The sequence below is a fragment of the Danio aesculapii genome, chromosome 15 (genome assembly GCF_903798145.1).
Source record: "Danio aesculapii chromosome 15, fDanAes4.1, whole genome shotgun sequence".
Classification (NCBI taxonomy): domain Eukaryota; kingdom Metazoa; phylum Chordata; class Actinopteri; order Cypriniformes; family Danionidae; genus Danio; species Danio aesculapii.
The window spans coordinates 1,626,615-1,651,007 of record NC_079449.1 but is presented as its reverse complement, the minus strand read 5'-3'; the positions used below and the strand labels follow the sequence as shown (position 1 = coordinate 1,651,007).

The window sequence follows — 24,393 nt, the reverse complement described above, 5'->3', positions numbered from 1 at the left end:
GTAAATGCTGTTCACTTATACATCAGTTTATTGAATGATTTTAGAGTGTGACTAAAAGTTTGTTTTTTCCAGCTATTGAAGGAGAAGAGGAGGTGAAGAAGGCAGAGGGAAACGAGGTGGAGGGACTCTTCTCAAAGAAAAAAAATCTGAACTTTAGCGGACATTTGCGCCATGTTATCCAATCAGACGCTTGCACTCGTGGGGGTGTGATTATGACGTAGCGCCTGTTGTAGGTGTCCCGGGGGAAATCCTCCTGCCTACACCGACAACAGTTCATCAAACTGGGCTTGGCTCAGTCAGAAGCACCGCTGAAAGCCTCCATCATCCAGGTTAAGTTTCTGGAGGAGTTGATGAACTCACAGAGCTGGGTGCATTTCTGAAAGGATCTAGAGGACTCAGTGCTCACTGCTCTAAAGAAAACACTGTTTTCCTGCCTTCATAAAGCACATAAACACAGTTATTCTCTCAATAAAATAAATGTTAGCCATTTAGCAATGAAGCTACAGTTACTGCTCAGACAGAAGTTCTGGCCATGACGCGAATCCGCATCTGTTCTGAAGTGATTTTGACGCGCAAATGAAGCGAGTAAACTCAAATTTTAACACGTCTATTTGCGCGCGAATATCGTGATTTATCTGCGCGTTCCGCGTCTGGTGTGAACAGCATTTGGGGTATAAAAATAATCTGAGGAGTGTTTTGAGCTGAAACTTTACAGACACATTCTGGAGACACAAAAGACTGATCTTAAATCTTGAAAAAGGGGTAAAATAGGTGGCCTTTAAAGAGAATAGACTGTTTAACTTCAAACCATAATAACTCTGAAACCAGTTCTGCTCTTCTGTAGTGAGTCACAGATCAGCAATGATCAATACCTGCTTTTGGGCAAACATGACTCATCTTTATGAGTGTTTTGACAGAAGTATTTGAGGCAGGATTTGTGTTGAGACACACCCGACATGGATGTCAGAGAAACAAGTAATCATATTTGTGCCAAAGTTGTATTCTCTGTTTGATGGTTGCCTCTAGTGGTTTAGTTTCTATGGACTGCTTTTATTGTAGACACATTTAACAAACAAACAAACAACAACAACTGCAAGATGTAATCTCAAATTTTCAAGAATAATAGGTCATAATTTTGACAAAACTGTCAAGTGCAAAATGTTAATTCAGAAATTAGACGAATTCAGAGATGTAAACTCAAAATAACAAAAAGTCTGAGAGAAAAACCTTGATGCACAAATAACAGTGATATGAAATTGTTTATAGTGTTATCTGATAGATTATAAGTAATAAACCTGATCTAAGGATCCTTGATCAGCCAGCCTACTTTTGTAACCACAATAACTGGTTTTACGCTCTGGGCTAAGGACTGCTTATTTAAGCTCCGCCTCTCTGAATGTAAAGGGTGGGGTTTTGTTCAATGATGGGATACTGGGTGGAACTGGTCCTGCCCCCTCTTCTGAAAACACTGGATAAATACTGCTGTCATAGAGATCACATCGCACAAACTCATTCATCATGGATCTGGCAGATGGTAAATGCTGTTCACTTATACATCAGTTTATTGAATGATTTTAGAGTGTGACTAAAAGTTTGTTTTTTCCAGCTATTGAAGGAGAAGAGGAGGTGAAGAAGGCAGAGGGAAACGAGGTGGAGGGACTCTTCTCAAAGAAGAATAAATATAATGCGTTTGACATGACAGCGGTAAGAATATTTGATCATGACAGTGAATGAAAGTTTCTAATACACAAGGAAATTACCTCAAGACTTTTAGTCCCAGTGGTATTGTCCTTTCTGTGCTCTACTGATTTTATGCTGAAAACGTCGTCAGTTTCATACATGGAAAGATTCAAATTGATGACAAATTAATAAAAATTATTACTAACTAAATCTAAAATCTTGAAAAATGTAAACATTTACTGAAATCAAATGTATAGAAAGTGCTAAAAATAAACAAAAACCTTGTAGAAACAAATATGATACCAATAAATCCCGAACTAGTAGGCTAAAATCTCATTGGTACAAAAATAATGTTGATATGAAAATCATTCAAATTCATAAGATCTGGCCCTTTTGCTTTCAGGGTCAAGGACCTGCATATGGACCCGGATCCGGAGTGCCTCAAGGACCTGGATCTGGAGTGCCTCAAGGACCCGGATATGGACCCGGAGTGCCTCAAGGACCTGGATATGGACCAGGACCCGGAGTGCCTCAAGGACCCGCATATGGGCCTGGACCCGGAGTGCCTCAAGGATATGGACCTGGATCTGGAGTACCTCAAGGACCTGGATGTGGACCTGCAGTGCCTCAAGGACCTGGATATGGACCTGGACCCGGAGTGCCTCAAGGACCGGGATATGGACCACCTCAAGGACCAGGATATGGGCTACCTCAAGTACCCGGATATGGACCACCTCAAGGACCTGGATATGGACTGCCTCAAGGACCCGGATATGGACAACCTCAAGGACCCGGATATGGACCACCTCAAGGACCTGGATATGGACTGCCTCAAGGACCCGGATATGGACTGCCTCAAGGACCCGGATATGGACAACCTCAAGGACCTGGCTATGGACAGCCTCAAGGACCCGGATATGGACAGCCTCAAGGACCCGGATATGGATATGAACACGGACACCAACGCGGATTTGGACATCATCACGGACAGGAGCGCCATCGTGGACATGGCCATGGACATGGACGCGGACATCATCGTGGGCACAAGTCATCGAGCAGTGATGAGGTAAACATTTGTGCTGATTTAGTAAATACCTGCACATTTGCTCAGTATCATGTCATAAAATCCAAATTCATTTTGTTTTGTGCAACACAAGATCATCGAGCAAAAAAGAACCTTATCATTCAATTCAATTCAATTCACCTTTATTTGTGCAGCGCTTTTACAATGTAGTCGAAGCAGCTTCACATAGAAGATGATAGTAAATTGAATCCGTGTCAGTTCAGTTTTCAGAGTTTAAGTTCAGTTCAATTGAGCTCAGTTCAGTGTGGTTTAATAATCACTACTGAGAGTCCAAACACTGAAGAGCAAATCCATCGATGCGCAGCTCTACAGATCCCGAACCATGCAAGCCAGTGGCGACAGCGGAGAGGGAAAAACTTTACCAATTGGCGAAAGTGAAGAATTATGTCCAGGATATGGAAACCTTGGGATCATCTCGTCACTGGTCTAGGAACGAATCAGCGGCGCTGCATAGTCTAAGGGCCTCGGTATGAGGATCCCCAGGTGGAAATAGAGAATGAGAATAATTAGCGTAGCTGCCGTTCATGGATTGGATTGTAGTGAGACAAAAGATTGGTTAGATAAACAGGAGCTCGATTATTTAAAGCTTTATTAGTAAGAAGCAATATTTTAAATTCAATATGAAACTTTACAGGCAGCCAGTGTAAGGAGGATAAAATTGGGGATAAAACTCGGGGCTATTCAGCAAGGTAAAACAATCCTGGCCAGTTTAAACATGCAAAAACAGCTGGTCAGACGAGTTCAAACTGATAGTCTTCTGTGAACTCCCTTCTGTAATGCAAACTAACCGGTTTACATGCAGAAAAGAGGACAAACATGATTTCCTTGGAGATACACGTATATAAACCTCGTCTGCATATTAAGTCCAAGAGCAATTTCCTAAAGATATATTAATGAAAGGATAGTGAGTACATTTTCATCCAAATGGTTCCAAAGCTGTGAGAAATCTGATCTTGTTTAGCAATAGTTCCTTTAACCCCATTCACATGGAAGCTGCACTTCAGCTGATTCCCCTTCAGGAGTTATTTACAATTTGTAACTTTAATTCTCCATGGCAGTGCATCTGGTTTATGATATGATGCTGCAGCCCCATTCACTGCAGAGGACATAGAGCTGCTGGATTTACTAGTACAATAAAAAAAAAAAACATGTAATACTTGAACAGACATTTATACTATTCATTTCCACGTACAGTGGTGTGAAAAATGTGTTTGAACCCTTGCTGATTTCCTACTTCTTTGCATGTTTGTGTCTCATTTTAATGTTTCAGATTATCAAACAAATGTAAATATTAGTCAAAGATGACACAAATAAACACATCATGCAGTTGTGAAATGAAGGATATTATTATTAAGGGAAAACAAAATACAAAACCACATAGTCCTGTGTGAAAAAGTGCTTGCCCCCTAAACCTAATAACACCGTTAGCAGCAACGACTGCAGTCAAGTTGCAATAAGTCTCTTACAGGGCTGTGAAGGAATTTTTGCCAGCTCGTCTTTGCAGAATTGTTGTAGTTCAGCCACATTGGACGGTTTTCGAGCATGGACCGCCTTTTTAAGGTCATACCACAACATCTCAATTGGATTCAGGTCAGGACTTTCACCAGGCCACTGCAAAGTCAGTTCGTTTTTCTTCAGCCATTTAAAAGAAGGTTTGCTTGTGTGTTTTGCATCATTGTCCTGCTGTAAAACTGAAATTTGCTTCAGCTTGAGGTCACTAACAGATGGCAGGACATTCCTATTTAGGATATTTTGATGCTCCATTTATCCAAGCAAGTCTTCCAGGTCCAGAAGTCCTCCCTGTGTTAGCGTGGGTTTCCTCCGGGTGCTCCGGTTTCCCCCACAGTCCAAACACATGCACTATAGGTCGATTGGATTAATTAAATTGGCGGTAGTGTGTGTGTGTGTGTGTGTGTGTGTATGTTTGAGTGTAAGTATGGGTGTTTCTCATTGGGCTGGAAGGGCATCTGCTGCGTGAAACATATGCTGGAATAGTTGGCGGTTCATTGTACTATGGCGACCTCTGAAATAGAGACTAATCCGAAGGAAAATGACTGAATTAATGAATGAATAATGGCACACACACCTTTCAAAGTGTTCAACTTTTGTCTCATCAGTCCAGTATATTTTTCCTAAAGTCTTGGAGATCATGAAGATGTTTTCTGGCAAAGCTGAGCCTGTGTGTTCATTTTGACAGCAGCGGTTTTTGTCTTGGAACTCGACCATGCAAACCGTTTTTTTAATATCTTATGGTGGAATCATGAACACTAACCTTATCTGAGGCCTGCAGTACTTTGGATGTTGTTGTGGGGTCTTTTATGACCTGCTGGATTAGTTGTCTCTGCCTCTTGGGGTAATTTTGGTCTACTGTCCACTCCTGGGAAGGTTCTCCACTGTTCAATGTTTTTGCCATTTGTAAATAATGGCTGTCACTGTCGTTCGCTGCAGTCTCAAAGCTTTACAAATGGCTTTATAACCTTTTTCCAGACTAGTAGATCTCAATTATTGTCTTTCTAGTTTGTTTTTGAATGTCTTCTCTACTGAAAAAAACAGCCTAAACCAGCCTAGGCTGGTTGGCTGGTTTTAGCTGGTCAACCAGGCTGGTATTAGAGGGGTTTTGGCCACTTCCAGGCTGGTTTCCAACCCTTTCCAGCCTGGTCTTAGGTGGTCAGGCTGGGAGATGACCAAATTTGACCAGCTTAGCCAGGCTGAGAGCCCAGCCAAAACCAGCTATGTCCAGCTTAAATCAGGCTGGTCAAGGTGGTTTTAGCTGGTTTTAACTGGTGTTTTTTCAGCCTGACCAGCCAAGTCCAGGCTGGAAATGGCTGGAAACCAGCCTGGCCAAAACCCGGTGGCCAAAACCCCTCTAAAACCAGCCTGGACAACCAGCTAAAACCAGCCAACCAGCTTAGCCTTGTTTAAGCTGATTTTTAGTAGGCTTTGGATCTCGGCTTGATGTCTAGCTTTTGATTATCTCTTGGTCTGTTAGGCAGGTCCTATTGAAGTGATCTCGTAATTGCAAACAAGCGTGGCAGTAATCATGCCTGGGTGTGACTGGCAAAATTGATCTCAAGTATGATAAACCATAGTTAAGTTACGTTTTAACAGGGGGTGAACACTTTTTCACACTGGGCTATGTAGTTTTGGGGTTTTGTTTTCCCTTAATAATAAAAACCTTGAATTAAAAACTGATGATGTGTTTACTTGTGTTACATTTGACTAATATTTATATGTGTTTGATGAAGTAAAACATTAAAGTGTGACAAACATGAGGTCGAACAACTTTCACACCACTGTATATAAAATGTTAATAATGATTTTTTGTCTTTCATAGAAAAATCTAAGTTGACATTGTTCTCTCTGTTTTTCTAGGATTGAAGCTGAAGACAGGAGTTTGGATCAGGGCTTGTTGAGACACTGTAAGGTTTTGAGTCCAAAAACAAACAAATTTACAGATGTTTTTCTCTAACAATGGTTTTAAATGTTGGTTTCAAATATAACCCACTTGTTGGATTCTTTATATAACAGGAGGAAAAATATACACCAGGTTTGAGCTCTCCAAATACCTATGAAATGATATCCATTCATGCTTGGAGTCTCAGGTTTGGGGTCTCGCTGTTAAACAAACCAAATTGTGTTTATGCAATGTGTCTGCCCTAGTTTATTACTCAGAATTTCATTATTAAAAACATGCACAATAATCAGTTTTAAGTGTACTTTCTGTATTCGCTGTTTTTCTTTGTTTTCTCTTTATTGTTCTTTAATGGTTTGCAGCACTGTTGAAACTCAAATATTCAAAACTTTGATAATAAAAGTGTATGTCATCACTTTCAAGTCCAAAATATATAGAGTATATGCCGAGCTAGTGTTTTTCCCATACTGATAAACTTCCGGTGACCTGTTATTGTGAGTTTTTTTTCCATTTTATACGGTTTCTTTTACAGCATCGATGTTGTAATGTAACTCAAATACAATCAGTTAAACAGACTTTGGCATTCATTTAGTTGCTCAAGCGTAAAACGAGACAAAAAGCCGCCCGTCAGAATCGACAGGCTAGCTCAGAAGCTCCATTGAATATACTGGGTTTAAAATAAATGCTCATATTATAAAGACATGGCGGGAAAAAAGTTATGTAATGCAGTGCTTCTTGTACAATCTGAGACCCACTTAATATCGGATATCACTCAGACAGTGGAGATCACTGATTTTTAAAGAAAACAGACCTTAAACGTGCCAATTTTGCATTGGCATACACTTCACCGGAAACGATTAACCCAGGTTTCTGGCAAATTAAAAGTCCTATTAGCATGCTTCGGCATATACCCTTTAACAGGGGTCACCAATCTCTGTCCTGGAGGGCCGGTGTCCCTGCAGGGTTTATGTTCAACTTGCCTTAACACACCTGCCTGGGTGTTTCAAGTATACCTAGTAAGACCTTGATTAGCTTGTTCAGGTGTGTTTGATTAGGGTTGGAGCTAAAATCTGCAGGACACCGGACCTCCAGGAACAAGTTTGGTGACCCCTGCCCTATAATAAGTGATAGAACAGAATGAAATAAAAGTCCAAAGATCATACTAGAAATGGGTTGTTTGCACGTGACATCATTGCTGCAGTGGCCTACATATAGACTGATTTCACGCGGCCACCATTTTAAAAGTGAAAGCCACGCTGTGGTGGGAAGAAACCCGGAAGTATCGACTGGAGTACAGGAGCGGTGTCCGCAATGGCGTATTGTTGTGTACCTGGCTTTATATCTTATCAGCAAAGAAAAAATAACAGAAATTTCTTTCCTGTACTCCAGGGGATACTTCCGGGTTTCTTCCCACCACACCGTGGCTTTCACTTTTAAAATGGTGGCCGTGTGAAATCAGTCTATATGTATAATTTTCACTGCTTTCCGAGTGACCTGAAGGTCCGTTCTGAGTGGATAGTGAAAATAAAAAGGGATATCAGACCTCATTTTCAGCTAAGTTAAGGGAAATGGCACAAGTTTTCTTTCCCAAGCACACGTTTTAGATGTCATTTATCAAACTCAAGTTAATGAAATGGTTCTTTCGCTATATTAGACTTGTCATGATGCTGAATTTCGGTACTGAAATAAATAAAAAAAAACATCCATTTGCCATAGTATTCACCCGTGCTCAACAGAAATGACTGTGATTGGCCATGAAGATCATCAGTTCACCGCACGTCACCGGTGTTTACAGAGTGAAAACACAGACGAGCGATCTGCTGATGACTCGACTGATCCTCGCAGCTTCAAAACGCTCCAGTGTCCGTGTATCTGTGTTTGCACTCAGTTCAAAGCGGTGAACTGATGACCTTCATTGCCAACCACAGTCATTTCTGTTGAGCACTGGTGAATACTATTGTAAATCAGCAGTGTTTAGGAATGTGCTCAACAGTGCTTAAATGTTAGGAATTGGACGTTTTTAAAACTTCAGTACCGGGACAACACCATTCCAGACTTCAAGAGTTCCCACTTAGATATGCTTGTCGTATAAAACAGGTTTGGCATGCTGTTCCGGGAGAGAACCCTGAGCTCTGAGATATTTGAGCCCAGGGCTCCCGCCCAATCAATAAGCATATCAGGAGATCCGAGATCAGGTAGGTCTCGAGAGCTCCCCCTTTAGAAAAGGGAGGAAAAGGAGGAGATGGGGTGGAAGGGGGGATTCTTCCAAACAAAGATAGAACAGTAGGGAGAAAATGATCCATTTATAGTAAACTAGGATCACTCTGATTGGATTATTACTGATTACAGATGAGCGGCCAGACGTGCTCAATCATATCACGTGCTCCTCTCGAAATTACTTTATGAAACTTCACAACATGAGGGTGTGCTACAGAGGACTGCATTGTTTTATCATTCAGTGAAGCAGAGAAGCGTCCCCACGATGTTTACCTAGTGGCATGAGCTGAATATATTGTAAATTTTCTTTTTCTTAAACTCTACTATTTTTTATACATATATATATATATATATATTTTTTTATATATTAATGTTAAGCACCTTGGGTCTGAGAGTAACGCAATTTCGATTCTCTATATGTCTTGTACATGTGGCTGAATTGACCATAAAGCTGACTTTGACTTTGACTGAAGTGTAGGAGGACATATAAGCGGATTACTCTTAAAGAGATTGTGATGTTGTTTAATGGCTAATTTGCTTTTAATTGTTTAAATTAAACTGAACTGAATGATATTAAAATGATGTTTACACCACATCTGCACTATGAAATCACAGCAACAGTTGGAGGTTTGTAGTCCAGAGCTATTGTTGCAATGTTTACAGTGCTGGTCCCATACTTAATTCAAGGTTTTTATAACACATTTTTTCTTGATTTTTTTTTTTTTTGCTGCACATGTAGTCCCAATAATATATAAAAATCAAAAGTTCATTTATTTATAAAGCACATTTAAAAACAGCCACATAACTGACTGAAAATCTGTACAAATGACCAGGGGCGTTGCTAGACATAAAGCTCTACTGGGGCACGTACCCCCATCCCCCATCGCAAATCCCCAACCCACCAACTCCCCAGTTGAATTGGGTCTAGCGACGCCCCTGCATATAACTGAGTAATATTTAGTAAAAATATAAAGAAACTTATACAAACATGTAAATAATACCAAGAGAAACGACATATAAATTGATATATTGGTGGTTCATTCCGCTGTGGCGACCCCTGATTAATAAAGGGACTAAGCTTAAAAGAAAATGAATGAATAAATAATGATATATATACTACATTCATTCATTCATTTTCCTTTTGTTTAGTCCCTTTATTTATCAGGGATCGCCACAGTGAAATGAACCACCAACTTATCCAACATACTGCAACCCAGTACTGGGAAACACCCATACAGTACATACTCATTCAGACACACTCTCATACACTACGGCCAATTTAGTTCATCCAATTCACCTATAGCACGTGTGTTTGGTTTGGTATCCCCCGGTCGGTGCGATGACGCAAGAACAAACTGCCGACGATTGGCCACACCTACTTTAAGCTACTTTTTTTTTTACGTCAGATCTTTTTCCTGGGAAATTTTTATTTATTTATTTTTTGTTGACCAATAACAAACATACAAAATACGATCTTACACACACACAAAAAAACAATTATGATAATAACAGATCAGGGGTCCGTTCTTCGTACATGGATTACTCAGTTAGCTGGATTTGGATAATGACGATCAATCATCAGAGAGTTGTTGTCATAGCAACAGTTCTGCTAGCTCAAACCTGCTCGGAAGCAGGCTCATTTCATATAAACAGGATTAGATCGGGTCAGTTCAAGCAGAGATAATACTGAAAGTATGTACCAAATACTGATATTTTCTTACAGTAGTAGTTATATACACTTGGGAAAATTGTAAATACATTTTTTATATATAAAGTTATTTTATTTATATATATATATATATATATATATATATATATATATATATATATATATATATATATATAATAACTTTATATATAAAAAATGTATTTACAATTTTATAATTTTTTATAATATTAAGTTAAATAAATATATATAAAAAAATTTATTCAATCTTTACTCCGAAATAAAGTACAAAGACTGCCACCTGATGGTTTAAAGAGAAGATTTATTGATATGAACTTTTAAGATACAAACGCTTACATGCACAATATTGGACTTTTAAATAAAATAAAATAAAATAAAGGATAATAATTTATGCATATTAATATAATCCCCGAAATCATGATCAGCAATGCAATGATTGGCTGACGGCACAGCAACGTAATGACATCATCTGATTAATATTCAATTATCCACATGAACAAAATTACATAAAATTAGCAGTAAACGGTTTGGTAAATATGATAAGCAATAACTCTCCACATTTGTTGTGGGCTGCAGGCTTTACACTTTCATGTGTCAAAAGTATTTAGCAATTTATTTAGTTTTACATTTTAGATCGGATTTTCTGTACTAAAGCCTAGGCTTATTTTAGTTTCTTAATCGGCGTAAGGAATTTAAATTAATTTTGCAGCACAAAAAAGCATTTTGATTTGGTAAAGGCGTCTGCAACTTTTGCAAAGCATCAAATCACCGGCATATTAACTGTCAAAACATGCATAACTGCATAAATTATTATACCTTTATAAAAAAACAAACAAACAAAAAACAGTTGAATATTGTGCATGTCTATTATCTTACAGAAACTGTACTAAAGCTAGATGGGTACCTTTAAATAGTGCGCATTTGTACATAAGTCCATATTAATAAATGTTCTCTTTGATCTCCTTGGGGAGAACCACCCCGTTTTTTTACTTTTATTTACTAAGTTTTATTTATAAATATTTTTAAACTTATATGTATATAAACATAAATATTATTAATTAATTAATATTAAATATGATTAATTATTATAAATTAATAATGTGTGTATATATAAACTTTTTTTTAACTATTTTACTTTTTTTTCAAGTGTATATAATCTATAGATAACTACTGTAAGAAAATATCAGCATTCTTACATACTTTCAGTATCACCTTTGCTTGAACTGACCCGATCTAATCCTGTTTACATGAAATAAACCTGCTCCCTAGCAGGTTTGAGCTACCAGAATTGTTGCTATGACAACAACTCTCTGATGAGTTTTAAAGAACGAAACAACCTGGACAGTGTCAAATCATCAACAACCAAATCCAGATAATTGAGTAATCCACGTACGAAGAACCAGGGGCGTTGTGGACATTTTAAAAGTGGGGGGACGGCTGCATGAGATCACACGTTCATATAATTATTAAACACCTGTTTCTAAATGGTCTGTCTCTAATAGTGAGGGGGAAGCATCCCCCTGTCCCCCCCGGTTGCTATAAATAATAAGTAATATTATAAACACATATAAAACAGTAAAAAAAAAGCAAAACAGAAGAGAAAGAAAAAAAAATTAAACAGAGGTACATAAATAAAACAAATGCAGCAAGAGGAAAGTCGGACTTATATATCTGTGATATTTCCAAAATAATTATCATAATAATCCAAGAATCAATTACTATTCTTGTTATTACCCAGTCTAAGAGATTTAATAAAAGCAATCAATTTCAATTTAAAAATGTGAAAAAGAAGACTGAGAATTTGAGAATTTTTGTTTGTGAATAAAATATTTTCCATACAAAATAAAAAAGTTAATTATGTAGTTCTCTGACATATCAGTTTTACCTTTATAGTAACAAATAATATCTTGTAGTTGGAAGGGGCTGGAAGAAGCAATGTAATTACCTATATGAAGATATAAGCCATTCCAAAAGAACCCACCCATAAAGGGAAAGGTCTATTTAGAGCAGGCATGTCCAAGCTCGGTCCTGGAGGGCCGGTGTCCTGCAAAGTTTAGTTCTAACCCCAATCAGACACACCTGGGCTAGCTAATCAAGCACTTACAAGGCTTTCTAGAAACATCCGTGCAGGTGTGTTGAGGCAAGCTGGAGCTAAAATCTGCAGGACACCGGCCCTCCAGGACCGAGTTTGGACACCCCTGATTTAGAGCAAAAGATTAAAAATACTGTGAGTTATTTAAGTCTACCAGAAAAGTTAAGCTGTTGTCTAACGGCTAAATAAATACCCAAATACTTTACAGTCTCTTTTACTAAAATACCATTTAATGAGGAGTCATTGTCATGTACTATAATTGCATCTGTGTCTTTAAAGCTGCGGTCACACTTGACTTTTCTTCCCATAGACTCCCATTCATACGCACGCGAATGCGTCAGACCGGAAACGCGGGGTCATGCGTCAAGCTTCGCATGTTGCTGCGGTGCAAAGTTCAAGCTTGGTGAACTCTAACCTGCGAAATCGCATCACTTGGCTGCATGAGACCAATCGAAGATCAAAACATGGCCTCTCTGAACAGAAATTTAAAACATAGAGCGATCACTCGCTTTTTTAATGTCTAATAAGCTTGTTTAATCCCGCCCCTTTTCGCAGCGCAGCACGACAGAATTTCGCACACACAAAGCCCGGTGTGAGGTGTGACCGTAGCTTAAAGCTACGGTCACACCGGGCTTTGTGTGTGCGAAATTCTGTCGTGCTGCGCTGCGAAAAGGGGCGGGATTAAACAAGCTTATTAGACATTTAAAAAGCGAGCGATTGCTCCATGTTTTACATTTTTGCCCAGAGAGGTCGTGTTTTCATCCTAGATTGGTCTCACGCAGTCAAATGATGCGATTTCACAGGTCAGAGTTCACCAAGCTTGAACTTTGCACCGCAGCAACATGCGAAGCTTGACGCATGACCCCGCGTTTCCGGTCTGACGCATTCGCGTGCGTATGAATGGGAGTCTATGGGAAGAAATGTCAAGTGTGACCGCAGCTTACGACGGGGAACAGGTGGCATGATGGGTAGTTTTGTAATGTTACGGGGTTCATACACACAAGAGAAGTAAAGAGTGCTGGTAAAATGTTAACCTGCGTGTGGCTGATTTAATTCAGAAGTATGTGCGATCTCTAAATGAATATTTGATGATAAGACACACATACATAACAATTAGTTTCATGAATCATCAAAATTTCACGTTTGGAAAATTCTTCAATTATACTTACAGCCTTGGACAGCTGACATTAATCTTTTAAAAATAAGACAGTGTCATCGGCCAACTGGAAGATTTTAATTTCTCTATCAATAATCGATATACCTTCTAGGTTACGTTCATTTGTAATACTTTTAGCTACATTTGCGCTCTTCAGAAACCTATAGGTGACGTCACGTATATGTTCATATGTTTTACAGTCTGAGTTTAACAGAGCAAATCACATGAGGAGGACACTACAACACCTGAAGATCACGTGTTCAAGGAATAAACACTTTTAAAAAAAGCCTTTCTGCTCATGTGGTCTGTAGTGTGTCACATGTTATCTTTTGAGTGTTTGACAAAAGCATTTGAGTAATGAGACACACCCGAGACGTCAGAAAACCAGAAAAACTGCTTTTGCTGGTTAATGTTTGTACACCATTTATGCCAAAGGTGTGCATTTGCTGTTGTATAGGGGTTTGGTGGGGTTGTTGCTACCTTTTATTTCACAATATGACGTCTGTCTGTTCTTGAATGCTAAGGAAAAAGTCTAATCAGAACGGCAAGGAAAAACGTATAAATTGGTGATAGCTAGTAGATGAGTTGTCTTTAATATATATATATATATATATATATATATATATATATATATATATATATATATATATATATATATATATATTATGTGGCAGAAGCATTAAATGTACAAATGTAAGCTGTAAACTCAGATTTTCAAGGCGGAAAGGTCATAATTGTGAATTTTACACTCACTGAAAGGCAAAACAATCAGAAATGAGTCAAAAATAGCAAAGTCATCACAATATGAGTGAAATAAAAGCAGATTTAGAAATAACACTGATATAGAAATAGTTTATAATTCTGTCTGATAGTAATTAATGGTCACACTTTAGAATAGGATTTCATTAGTTATTGTATTGACTAACGAACAATACTTGTAGAGCATTTATTAATCATTGTTCAACATTAATGCATTATTAAAATCCAAATGAATGCTTGTTAACTTTAGTTAATGCACCGTGAGTTAACAATGAGCTACTGTATTTTCATTAACTAACAGGGAGGGAAAGTTTATTTATATAGCACATTTCATACACAATGGTAATTCAAAGTGCTTTACATAAAGAGGAATAAAAGAGACAAGCATAACAAAATAAATACAAAGGATAATAATGATTAAATACAGATAAAAGCGATTAAAATGTGTTAAAACAGGTTTTAAAAGAGCAAAAAACAAAAACAAATACTTGTATTGCTTATTGTAATAATAAATGTATTGTTCGGTGTTTGTTTATGTTATGTATTAACTATCATTAACTAATATAACCTTATTGTAAACGTGTTACCGAATTAACAATTAATCTATTATCTTTAATTCCTTATGCCTACTGACGTCTTTTATCCAATCATGTAACACTGGTTAATTAATATTCATGAGTTGAACATTCACTCTAGGAGATTTTTATTTTTTTTGCATAACATTAATTAGTGTTAACAAGCCTGTTCATCCTATATACAACATTTGATCCTAGGAAGCAGAGCTCATTGAGTTTAGCTCTGCTTATTACAGCAACAGAACACGTGAAGCCACGCCCACAGATCACGCCCACTCCGCTGAAAAACACGGATGTGCATAAATACTGATGTCATAGTGATCACTCCACACATATTCATACACCATGGATCTGTCCTCAGGTAAACGGTGCTCACTAATGCTTATACTTATGATATAGTTAATAATGTAGTAAATCTAATCAGTCTGTTTCTGACAGGTGAATTGGTGAGAAAGCAGACAGCAAACAATGTGCAGACAACGTTTGGCTATGGAAACAACGTGCCAGTGGTAAGAATATTTAATTATGACAGTGAATGAAAGATCCTGATGCACTGGAAAACAATCTCGTTATAGAAACTTCAGGATTTTGATCCCAGTGTTATTGGGCTTTCTGTCCTCTGCTGTTTTTGACACTAAAAGCTTTGTCAGTTTCGTACATGGGAAGATGCAAATGAGTGCAAAGAAAATCCTATTTGCATATGGAACAAGGTTATTATTGTTGTTAACTAAAACTAAACTTATAAAAATATTGAAACATTTGCCCAAATTAAATATGCATCAAAAATACTTTTACTAAAAAACTAAAAATGAAATAGAAAAAAATATTTAAAACATTTAATTCTAATAAAATATCAATGAATGCTGTAAAAGTAGATAGTATTTCATTGATGCAAATTTGTAGTTATTCATTTATTCATTTATTATTTAATTAATTATTTAAAAAAAAAATTGTATAACTCTCTCCACTTCAAATCATTTTCAATCTCTTTTCAGTCTGTATGTGTATATTCAGACTACAGCAGTAAAATGGGCTGTGAATTGTGCTTTGCATTCAGGTTAATGGAGCCAGACTTCAATCATTCATTCATTCATTAGTTTATTTATTTATTTGTTTATTTGTTCATTTGTTTAATTTATTTATTTGTTTAGTTACTCATAACTCTTTCCACTTTAAATCTTTTAAAATCTCTTTTCAGTCTGTACAGTATGTATATATATTGAGGTTAAAGCAGTAAAATGGGCTGTGAATGGTGCGTTGCATTCATGGTATTGGACCCGGACTTCATTCATTTATTTATTTACTTATTTATTTTTTATTTGTTTACTTACTCATAACCCTCTTCACTACAAATCATTTTAAATCTCTTTTCAGTCTGTATGTGTATATAGTCAGGTTACAGCAGTAAAATGGGCTGTGAATTGTGCGTTGCATTCATGGTATTGGACCCGGACTTCATTCATTCATTCATTCATTTAATCATTTATTTATTTACTTATTTATTTTTTATTTGTTTACTTACTCATAACCGTCTTCACTACAAATCATTTTAAATCTCTTTTCAGTCTGTATGTGTATATTCTAGACTACAGCAGTAAAATGGGCTGTGAATGGTGCGTTGCATTCAAGGTAATGGAGCCGGACTTCAATCATTCATTCATTCATTTATTTGTTCATTCGTTTAATTATTTATTTATTTATTTATTTGTTAATTCATTCAATCGTTTATTTATTTATTTATTTAGTTTCTCAAACTCTCTCCACTTCAAATCATTTTAAATCTCTTTTCAGTCTTTATGTGTATAAAATCAGGTTACAGCAATAAATTGGTTTGTGAATGGTGCTTTGCATTCAGGCTTATGTACCTGGTCTTTATTCATTCATTCATTCATTCATTTATTTATTTATTTATTTATTTACTTTCTCATAGCCGTCTTCACTACCAATCATTTTAAATCTCTTTTCAGTCTGTACAGTATGTGTATATAGTCAGTATATGGTTACAGCAGTAAAATGGCCTGTGAATGGTGCGTTGCATTCATGGTATTGGACCCGGACTTCATTCATTCATTCATTCATTTACTTATTTACTTGTTTATTTATCTTTTATTTAATTACTTACTCATAACCCTCTTCACTACAAATCATTTTAAATCTCTATTCAGTCTGTATGTATATATTCAAACTACAGCAGTAAAATGCGCTGAGAATGGTGTGTTGCATTCAGGGTAATGGAGCCGGACTTCAATCATTCATTCATTCATTCATTCATTCATTCATTCATTTATTTATTTACTTACTTATTTACTTATTCATTTTTTTATTAGTTTACTTGCTCATAACCCTCTTCACTACAAATCCTTCTAAATCTCTTCTCAGTCTGTATGTGTAAATAATCAGATCGTAGCAGTATGAATGAGTTGCGAATGCTGTTTTGTATTCAGGGTTACGGACCCGGTTTTGGACCTGGAGTAGCACCTCAAGGGCCTGGCTATGGACCAGGAATACAGCCTCCAGGCCCCGGATTTGGACCTGGATATGGATCTGGACTACCACCTCAAGGGCCCGGATATGGGCCTGGACTACAGCCTCAAGGACCAGCATTCGCACCGGCAATACAGCCTCCAGGGCCTGCATATGGACCCGGATATGCACCCGGACTACCGCCTCCAGGACCAGGATATGGATCAGTAATACAGCCTCAAGGACCCAGATTTGGACGTGGATTCGGGCGTGGATTCGGACGTGGACACCACCATGGACACCATCATCATCACGGACACCACCATCATCATCATCATCATCATGGACTCAGACTCCTAGGTCTAGGACGTCATCATAGACACGGACATCATCATGACTGCAGGTCGTCCTGTTGCAGTGATGAGGTAAACCTTTGTGCTTATTTAGTAAATACCTGCACATTTTCTCAGTGTCATGGCTTTAACCCAATTTATTTTGTTTTCTGTGGAACACAAGAACAAAATTACCATAAAAATATCATAACTGTAGTTCGTTAGTCCCCAAATAGAAGTCTGATATATGGAAATCTATGCAAATTACATGTGTGGTATATAAGTTCATATTTGGATTTCACATATATAACATATATGGAATATGTATTTCAAAATATTGCAAAAAAATAAGTTTACATATGTTTTTTTCAACCTCTGGAATTACAAACATGTACATATATACGTGGTCACACTTTACAATAAGCTTTCATTAGTTAATGTATTTACCAACATGAACTAATAATGAGGCGACGCAGTGGCGCAGTAGGTAGTGCTGTCGCCTCACAGGAAGAAGTTCGCTGGTTCGAGCCTCGGCTGGGTCAGTTGGCGTTTCTGTGTAGAGTTTGCATGTTCTTCCTGCGTTTGCGTGGGTTTCCTCCGGGTGCTTCGGTTTCCCCCACAGTCCAAACACATGCGGTACAGGTGAATTGGGAAGGCTAAATTGTCCATAGTGTATGAGTGTGAATGAGTGTGTATGGGTTTCCCTGTGATGGGTTGCGGCTGGAAGGGCATCCGCTGCATAAAACAAATGCTGGATAAGTTGGCGGTTCATTCCGCTGTGGCGACCCCAGATTAATAAAGGGACTAAGCCGAAAAGAAAATGAATGAATGAATGAACTAATAATGAACAATACGTGTACAGCATTTATTAATCATAGTTTTGTATGTACTAATGCATTATTAACATGTAAATTCATGCTTGTTAATGCACCGTCAGTTAACGAGCTAACAATGAACATCTTAATTTTCATTAACTAATGTTAACTAATTGCGGCTGGAAGGGCATCCGCTGCGTAAAGCATGTGCTGGATAAGTTGGTGGTTCATTCCGCTGTGGCGACCTCGGATTAATAAAGGGACTAAGCCGAAAAAGAAAATGAATGAATGAATGTTAACTAACACAACTACTGTAATAAATGTACTGTTCAGGTGACGTAGTGGGACAGTAGGTAGTGCTGTCGCCTCACAGCATGAAGGTCGCTGGTTCGAGCCTCGGCTGGGTCAGTTAGCATTTCTGTGTGGAGTTTGCATGTTCTCCCTGCGTTCGTGTGGGTTTACTACGGGTGCTCCGGTTTCCACCACAGTCCAAAGACATGTGGTACAGGTGAACTGGGTGAGCTAAATTGTCCGTAGTGTATGAGTGTGTATGGATGTTTCCCAGAGATTGATTAAGGCAGGAAGGGCATCCAATGTGTAAGATGTGCTGGATAAGTTGGCGGTTCATTCCGCTGTGGCGACCCCGGATTAATAAAGGGACTAAGCCGAAAAGAAAATGAATAAATGAATGAGTGAATGTACTGCTCATAATTTGTTAGTAAATGCATTAACTAATACAACCTTTTTGTAAAGCAGGAGGGGGGGGGGGGGGGGGATTAGGAAGATTCTAAGGGATTAGAATCACTAATCACATACAATCACCACAATCACATACAATCACCACTTCCGCTCTACACTGTCAGACACGATACCAACTACACCCCCCCCCCCCCCCCCCCCTCCCTGGTCTTCAATTTCAGCCGCGATACCAACTTCCTCCCACCAAGCCCATGCCCCCAACACCCCCCACCCCCCGCTCTTCAATATCAACTTGTCAGAGGCCATGGGGCATACATAGGTTATGTACATGTATGTAAAGCCATATTTGAATACATATACGTTTGTATAATTATATGTAATATGTTAAAATATACAATTCAATATGTTCCCTCTGCCGCCGTGCTTGCTGTCGCCACCGCAGTAGTAAGTGCGCCCGCAGCTTTTGACCGCTGGGTGGCGCTTTAACCATAGATTTTCAGCTTTGCATTTTCACAGTACTAGATACGACGGTATTGTATGTGTACCTTATGTGATGTGCTCAATTAAAATATGATTTTGTTTGGTTGTTTTGGTTTTCTTAGTAATAAACATGCTTTTACACTATACTGTATGTTTTAGAACAGCTACAATACATGGTGACTAGCATAGCCCTAGGCTGCAAAAATTAAGCACATATAAGAATTAAGTTCTTTAGCCTTTATAGTGCCCTATTAAATTGCGTTGGGGGGAAAATAATGTTCGATTTCTAAATCCTTTAGTTTTATTTAGAATATGAAAAAATCTAAAAATATGCTATCAAATTGATAAATTAAACACAGTTCCCCTTCATAAGGGAACTTCTACGTGTGTCTGTGTAAACATTCAATTGGCATTTCATTGGCTCGTTTTCTTATCTTCAGAAGTGATTGGTAGTCTAAAGCACTCCCAAAGTCTGTTTATACAGACACACGTCTGCGTTCCCTATTCGGAAAACGTGGGTTACGTACGTAACCAGGACGATTGTAATGGCATTTGTTAAAAAAACACAGGAGGTGATTAATAAAAGCTATGCATGTACATATTTGTAATACCAGTGGTTGAAAATATATATGTTAATGTCTATTTTTGCTATGTATGTTGCATATACGCCATTGTATTTTATATATGTGAACTTGTATATAATATAATTTGCATTTCCATGTATAAGAATTTGTAATATCGTTTACAATTATCCAATTACTGGAGATTAAGTAAATTAGTTAATTTCATATATAAATTTCAGCCTGCTGGTTCTGAAAAATGCTAAAAGCTTGTTTTTCAGCCCCCACTGGCATCACTTTTTGTGTTTAATATGCAAACACTTCGTTTGCAATAAACACTTGTTATGTGTTGTTTAGATTTTAATGTACATGTATCTTGATTTAAGGGTGTTTACATATTATAATGTAAAGAAAACTAGATAAAGCACAGAGGTAGAAAATGCAATATAGACCTTTTTCACATTTCCGGGTTTCTCAGTAGCGGAAGACGTCATAGCTGGGTAAACTTAGAGCGCAGTCAATGGGAGAGTACAACAAATAATTTTTTAATGATCCTATTTTCTGAAATGATAAAAGAAAAACTCCACGATGGTGTTATCAAGACTTTCAGAAGAAGGAAAAAATGGTGTGAGACTGATGACGGCAGCCAGAGAGAGAGAGAATAACATCACATTTACTCTCAGCCCCATAGACGCTGCATTAGAAACACCTCGCATAAGCGGTAATTCGTTCTTTGTAATTTGACACAAAGATGATATAATACATTCATAAATGCATAAAAATGTTCATTTTTTTAATCAAAATAATAAAAAATGTCAAGGATTTAAGATTATGATGACCGTTAAACACGTCATAAGAGGCTTGTTTGGCATTATTAAATTCACAACTACAGGAGTATAGCAGTAATTTGTATGACTTAAAGTGCAAACAAATCTTACTTTGTGACAGCTTAAGCATCCCTAACTTATGATACATTTGTCTGAGAACCAAATATATATGAAGTAAGTATTATTTTGTGAAAAAAAGAGATTTAAAATGACAAAATCTGGGAGTGGAAACAGAGAAGCAGATGAGTGGTGTGATTATGTCATATCATAAACCCAGCTGATCTTTAGGTGTGGTCCACACTTACAGTCATAAAGCGTGTCAGGTGCACTAGGGTAGATAGTATTGTTTAACTTCATTTCAAAACACACTACCTGGCAAAAGTCTTGTCATAAATCCCAGTTGTAAGAGCAACAAGTAATAACTTCTAGTTGATCATTTGGAAAAGATCATCTGTTGATCTGCATCTCAATCATCACAAATACTGCAGAAGACCTACTGGAACCCACATGGAGCCAAGATTCTCACAGAAATTAGTCATGTTTGGTGAAGGAGAAATCATAGTTTGGGGTCTACATTCAGTATGGGGGTGTGTGAGAGATCTGCAGAGTGGATAATCAACATCAACAGCCTGAGGTATCAAGACATTTGTGCTGCCCATTACATTACAAACCACAGGAGAGGGCAAATTCTCCAGCAGGATAGCGCTCTTTCTCATACTTCAGCCTCCACATCAAAGCTCCTGAAAGCAAAGAAGCTCAAGGTGCTCCAGGATTGGCCAGCCCAGTCACCAGACATAAACATTATTGAGTTGAATGAATAAGATGAAGGTGGAGGCATTGAAGATGAACCCAAAGACTCTTGATGAACTCTGGGAGTCCTGCAGGAACGCTTTCTTTGCCATTCCAGATGACTTTATTAATCAGTGATTTGAGTCATTGCAGAGATGTATGGATGCAGTCCTCCAAGCTCATGATGGAGTCAGACACAATATTCATTCTGTTTCCACTGCAGCATGACCACATATTCTATACTGGACATTATTGAAGGTTCAGTGATGAGACTTTTGTCTAAGCAGAGTCAGACCTTACTGTCCTAATGAAATCATTATTAATGAAGACATGATTATATTTCACTGTGGTCAAATAAGTATCATCTAGAGGCCTTTGCCTTTCATATAAGCCACTTCTGATACCAAATGTTCAACTAGGAAGTCAACTTATTATTTGCTGTTCCTAAAACTTGGATAGGCAACAAGACTTTTGTCAGGTAGTGTAAAAGTCTCAAACTGATCTCAATACTCTTAGCATGAGCCACTTTTGAAAAGGTCAAAATACAAGTGAACTCAAATATTTATTACTTTCAGTCTGTTATGGTTTGGGTGCGGGTAAGCAAAGACGAGAGGTGGAACCACGTCCACCTGAAAGCTTTAATAGATGCAAACAAGGATACAGGGCAGGAACCGAAACCAGAAACAAACTACAAACATTTACATTCAAAGACTGACAATCACTGGCAACTAAAAAGGGGTAACCGTGAAAACAAATGAGGGTGTGACACTGAAAATAATACCGAGCACTGAAAGCGAATCAAAACAGCACACAGAAGTAGTAGTTGCCAGTAGTGATACAGCTCCTGCCAGGTTTAACATCTCCCTGTTACACTTATATTAAGTATTATTGTACAGTCTCTCTCAAATTATGCTGTGTTGATGTGTGCATGCCACAGCTGTATCCCTTCTAGATTTTACCATAGAAATGCAGATGTCTAAAATCATTGATCTAGATAATTCATTCATTCATTTTCCTCTGGCGTATTCCCTTTAATTATCAGAGGTCACCACAGCGGAATGAACCACCAACTATTCCAGTATATGTTTTACGCAGCGGATGCCCTCCCAGCTGCAACCCAGTACAGGGAAACTCCCATATACACTCATTCACACACACACTCATTCGCTATGGTCAATTTAATTAATCAGTTCCTCTATAGCGCATGTGTTTAGATTGTGAGGGAAACCGGAGCACCCGGCGGAAACCCACACCAACACGGGGAGAACATGCAAACTCCACACAGAAATGCCTTATTGACCCAGCTGGGTCTCAAACCTGCGACCTTGTTGCTAACCACTGAGCTTTCGTGCCACCCTTAACAATAATTTATTGTATTTATTATTTATTTAGTTACCCATTACACTGTATTGTATTATCTACCTCAACAGCTGCGGATACGCACATCAATATAGCATCATTTTTGTAACACTGTATAACAACAATTAATATTTTTACATTAGGGTTAGGATTAGGGTTGGGGAGAGGGTAGACGTTAATAAAATACAATAAATGAGAAGTTGAATAAATCATATAAATAATTCTGGTTAACTTCTGGTCATAACAATTTTTGATCTTGCAACAACCTAATAAGAGCTCCGCTGATCTTGTGCCACGTCACACTCATCTCTCATCAGCAGAGTTTCTCTCGCTTTTATTCTTTCAGTCTTATTCTTCTTCACACTACCATTATAATAAGTGTTGGATACTTTACTCATCTATCAACATGATATATGCAGGAGTCCTGTAGGATGATGAAGACCATAACTCCCATAATTCCACACTCAAAATACACCTTCGTTTGTTGTGAACACACGCCATCTAGTGGAGTAAGGTGCACACTGTGCCTTAAACTAAGCAACTATTCTTATCAGTAAGATCTAATCAGCCTGTTCATCAGCTAGTATAATAATCACGTTAAACATCATTACATTTATGGTCACTTGTGTTTTTTATTCTCTTTTTATTCTTATTAGATTATTATATTTTAATAAGTGTAGCTAATGTTGTTTAATTTTTATATTAGTATATCTGTTATGCTGTTATTGTATCTATCTATCCACCCGTCAGTCTATCTATCTATCTATCTATCTATCTATCTATCTATCTATCTATCTATCTATCTATCTATCTATCTATCTATCTATCTATCTATCTATTGTTCTTTCCATCCGTCTCGTCTATCTATCTATCTATCTATCCATCCATCCACTTGTCCATCCATCCATCCATCTATTGTTCTTTTCATCCATCCATCCATCCATCCATCCATCCATCCATTCATCCATCCATCTATCTGATATTGTTCTCTTTTCTTTTGTTTTTTAGGACTGAAGCTGAAGACCTGAGTTTGGACCGGGACTCGTTGATGCACTGTAATGTTTGTACTGTAACAAAATCTGCACAGCTGCTTTTCTCTAGCTGTGGTTTGATATGTTGGGTTTAAACACCTAGTTAAAGTTACCTTGTCTGAAATTAGAAAACCCTGTGTGAATCCTGTCCTTTAAACTACAATTCATGTACTGTTATATTTTCATATATTAGTCAAACTATTTCTATGCAGATGATCTGAGTCTCATGAACTCTTTTATTATTAACGACCAAAAAATAACATCTAGTACATTTTAAATAATATATTTTATTGATTTATGTATGTTAGCTAGATGGCATATTACCGATAATGTGTGTTTTATCAAAGTTGAATATACCATGCACAACACAATGTTC

The 24,393-nt window shown here is 37.6% G+C and overlaps 1 protein-coding gene across 2 annotated transcripts; it reads left to right on the top strand.

Moving 5' to 3' along the window:
- The first annotated feature begins 1,435 nt into the window (after positions 1-1,435).
- LOC130241654 (basic salivary proline-rich protein 1-like) lies at positions 1,436-24,026 on the top strand. 2 transcript variants are annotated; one of them, XM_056473553.1, is made up of 4 exons: positions 1,436-1,534; positions 1,607-1,704; positions 2,084-2,746; positions 23,995-24,026. In XM_056473553.1, exons 1-4 carry the CDS (start codon positions 1,519-1,521, stop codon positions 23,998-24,000), a joined length of 783 nt encoding a protein of 260 aa, XP_056329528.1. In that variant the 5' UTR covers positions 1,436-1,518; the 3' UTR covers positions 24,001-24,026. The 2 variants fall into 2 exon arrangements, with proteins under 2 accessions (XP_056329528.1, XP_056329527.1); XM_056473552.1 differs by lacking the exon at positions 23,995-24,026 and adding an exon at positions 6,137-6,204 and having other exon boundaries at positions 1,437-1,534.
- The last annotated feature ends 367 nt before the right edge of the window (positions 24,027-24,393 follow it).

Excerpts from the sequence above, each read along its gene's own strand:
- LOC130241654 (XM_056473553.1), top strand. Across the intron at positions 1,705-2,083 it reads ATGCGTTTGACATGACAGCG|GGTCAAGGACCTGCATATGG; the intron begins GTAAGAATATTT and ends TTTTGCTTTCAG.